The 3,941-nt window shown below is 36.0% G+C and overlaps 1 protein-coding gene across 1 annotated transcript; it reads left to right on the forward strand.

Moving 5' to 3' along the window:
* The first annotated feature begins 1,158 nt into the window (after positions 1 to 1,158).
* On the forward strand, positions 1,159 to 2,213 carry LOC149910801 (carbonyl reductase [NADPH] 3-like). The gene has a single exon (XM_090108633.1). It carries the CDS (start codon positions 1,231 to 1,233, stop codon positions 2,104 to 2,106), a length of 876 nt encoding a protein of 291 aa, XP_089964759.1. The 5' UTR covers positions 1,159 to 1,230; the 3' UTR covers positions 2,107 to 2,213.
* Positions 2,214 to 3,941: the final 1,728 nt, after the last annotated feature.

Below are 3,941 nucleotides of genomic sequence, written 5' to 3' on the forward strand. Positions count from 1 at the left end.
TAAATCGAATGCCGAAATCGAACTAGTTTTATATTGTACTTTAATGCGGAAAGGAATTTAAAGAATTTGAAAAGTTCACAATGATGTTTACAGGTTGGTTGTAGGTTTATATTAGGGATGTAACGATACCGATACCGATACCGATATATCGGCCGATATATCGGCAAGCCGATATATCGGTATCGCCGATAATAAATCAACCGATACCGATATTTTTTTATTAAATTATTTCTTTTCTTTTATGTTTTTGCATTGTATTCATTCATATTGTTTTATTTCTGTTTCTGTAATAGTGTTAAGGAAGAGCGGAACCTCCTGACACAAGCATTTTATTTGCTTACTAGGAGTGTTCCAATCACAAATTTGTTTATGTAAAGGAAAGAAATTAATAATTTTGAATTTTTTTAATTTTTAACGTGATAACGTTTTTAAAATCGTTTTAGTCTAGTGACATGTTCATAAACTTGTGTCACACCAAAACTTCACGAGCGCGATCGCAGGTATAACGAGAGAGAGACGGACCGATCTCCCGTTTCATCTCGAGCGCTGCCACTGCATTATGTTATCACGTAAATATCTCGATCGTGAACCTACTTTACAAACAACCAATTTTTTTGATATCAAATAATTAAAAATCCGCGCCCAATGAACGATGCGGGAGGCCGCCCGCGCGTGCGCACTTTGTTTTCTGAAAAAACTCTACCAATTATAGTAAACTTTTATTAGGTACTGATTGTATGTGTATTACTTAAAGTTTAACTGACTTCGTAAAATAATAATCCTACTAAAATAAATGGTTTTGTTGTTTTTTGATTTGGCATTTTTATTTAAAAGAATACGATTAACAGTTGTCTCTGTTAAATGTTGGTAACTTTTTATGCATAATTCACTATTTATTTTTCTACCAAGCCATCGATATCGGTATCGGTATCGGTATCGCCGATACATTACTACAAATATCGGTATCGGTATCGTATCGGCAAAATCATGTATCGTTACATCCCTAGTTTATATTATCTTATGGAAAGCATTTAGCTAAAAATAAATATTAAAGACACATACATTTCTCTTAGCTTATAAAGGCATAATCTCCTCTTTTTTATTCATGTTGACATTTTTTTCATATCTACTTCTTATCACCGCTAGTAGAATAAGTCTATAAACTGGCCATTCAAACGGCCGATAACGCTGAACTTGTTAGTTCGTATCGCGTCCTCCAACGAAGCAGACATGTCGAAAGTTGCGGTTGTGACCGGCTCCAATAAGGGCATTGGACTCGCCATTGTGAAGGGATTATGCAAACGATTCGACGGAATCGTGTACCTTACATCTCGAGACGAAAATAGAGGCCGAAAAGCTGTCGAAGAGTTGAACAAATTAGGACTAAAACCTCAATACCACCAGCTCGACGTATCCGATAGAAACAGCGTCATTAAGTTCAGAGATCACATCAAGGAAAAACACGGACATCTCGATATACTTGTTAACAATGCTGCTATTGTAGACAATCTAACTCCCGATACTAAGTCCGATACCGATATCGAACTTATAAAAAAAGTCATCGATATCAATTACAGAAGCGTCTTGACTATGCAAGAACTGATTTATCCATTGGTGAGAGAAAATGGAAGGATCCTGAATATATCCAGCGACTGTGGACACTTATCCAACATTAGGAATAAGTACTGGATAGAGCGGCTGTCAAACAAAAATTTAACAGTCCAAGATGTGAACGAGTTCGTCGATTGGTTCCTGGAGTCCGTGCAGAAGGGTACGTTCAAGACGGAAGACATAGCCGACAACGCGACGGTGCCCGCGTACCGTGTGGCTAAGGTGGCGTTGAGCGCAGTGACGGTGGTCCAGCAGCGCGAGCTAGCCAGCCGGCGCATCGCCGTCAACTCGATGCACCCCGGCCTCGTACGCACCGACATGACGACCGGTATAGGCTTCTACAGCGCGGACGAGGCTGCCGAAACCCCCCTCTATGTACTCCTGGACGCCCCTGATTCCCTCCAGGGCGCTTATATTTGGTACGACAAACGTGTACTCGACTGGTACGACTACAATGCAGACTATTATTTCAAAATATCCACTCTGACCGGGTAATACATATTATATAATGGATGAGAAATATATCAATTGTTTGCGTTGTTGTATAATTGTTATCTGTATAATTATGATGATTAAATACTCGATTAAACATTTCAATATGATAGTATTGGTTTCATTGGTTTGGTTTATGTACTTGGTGTTTGTTAATGTAGATTATATTCAATAATAATTACGATTAATGCTTTATGGTAGGTTTATGTAATGAGACTTGTGAAGTGTACTTATTAATATTTAGTACGTTACCAGATTTTGAATTTGAAATTAATTAGGTACTTTTCATTAATAACTTGGGTTTTAATTTATTGTATTTTTTTGCTGGAATTGTCGAAAACCATACATACATACATTGTGTGATTAGATATTATATTTTAGAACTTTTTTCAACTACTGTTTCTTAAATCCATGTTATGATCCATGTATAAAGATTAGCGCTGCAAGATTTATACCATAAAATCCAAGGCAATTTACTTAGCAAATCTCGCGTATAGATTTCTTAATTCGGTTATAAAAGATAAGGACTCATTCTGGGCGGCTGATAAGCTGCTGGCAGTGAATTTTAATGCCATTACCGTCATGTGTTCATTATTGCGATATAAAGTTTGTGCGATAACAGTAAGAATTTCGCTTGCTGCCTGGCTGGTACGAAATACACATTATTTTTTATTTTTAAAACTGTTTATGCAAAGTCATTGTGATTGTGTATGTGTGAGTGTGAAGGGCTATTCGCGTATGTTTGTGTGTGTTTACTTGTTTACTTTGATAGTGATATGCATGAATTAAATATCATATTACGATAGCTATTCATTGAGTAGGTTTGGAAAGCAGGGCTTATATAATTTCCTACTAAAATTGGGTATTAACGAACAAAGGCAGCGTATGTTATTGTATTAGCTGTTATCTGAGCTTATCTTTGTTATGATGAAAATTGAATTATTGATATAAGATGGTTAAAATTACCATCAATTGAAAATGCAATATATTACAGAAAATACAAAACCCGGCACTTATTGTAGCCTTAAATATACACAGCATCTATCAGTTCTATAATAATAGAGTTCGAGGTAATACAGGTGCTAATTAACTATGAGGATGTTAAACTGTGTTTAAGTTATCGTAAACAGCGTTCCCGTTACTAATTTGTCCAAGCGCCGGTTTAATTAAAACGTTTGTTTGGCGTCAAGCCAGGGCTGTTGGCACCAATCTGGGGCCTGTGATTTATGCACCAAGACGAAGGTGGTGCCGGTGGTGGGAAATTTTTACGATCTCCCCGAATGTGGGGATTCTTCTGTAATGTATTGGCTTGTTTGCGATCTTGGGTAGGTTTTGCGGTTGTTTATATCAAGTATGTCTACAGTTTTTACATAAATCATCAGGGATAAAAGACAAAGTCGCTGAATTAATTATAAAAATGAAAGATTATAATTATTTCTGAGAATGCTCGGAATGGTACTTTAGTTGGAAGATTGTATTAAGGTTAAAGGTAAGTTAAGATATTTAGCCCTGTCCGACGAAAAGTAATTAAAACTTATTCTTGTACTTTTTAGTACGGCTTTATTCAATAGCTTGAGTTTTTAAAATAAATCCGATTTTTAACCGACTTAAAAAAGGAGGAGGTTATCAATTCGGCTGGTATTTTTTTTTAAATATTTTAACATTTACATACTAATTACTGCAGCTCATCTTATGGAAACTGGTGTGTTTAAAAAATGTTAAACGCTATTTGATACTTGTGTTCTTCGAAAATAACTTGGTGGATCGTGAAATAAATGTAAGAATAACATCTTTAATAAATAAGCCTACTAATATACCTACTGTGGGCTTCGCTTTCT

Source organism: Colias eurytheme, chromosome 2 (genome assembly GCF_061535395.1).
Source record: "Colias eurytheme isolate Ceu_HAF_F1 chromosome 2, ilColEury1 Martin Lab GWU primary, whole genome shotgun sequence".
In the NCBI taxonomy this organism is placed as follows: domain Eukaryota; kingdom Metazoa; phylum Arthropoda; class Insecta; order Lepidoptera; family Pieridae; genus Colias; species Colias eurytheme.

Coding starts and splice junctions, on each gene's coding strand:
- LOC149910801 (XM_090108633.1), top strand. CDS start 1,231: ATGTCGAAAGTTGCGGTTGTGACCGGCTCCAATAAGGGCATTGGACTC.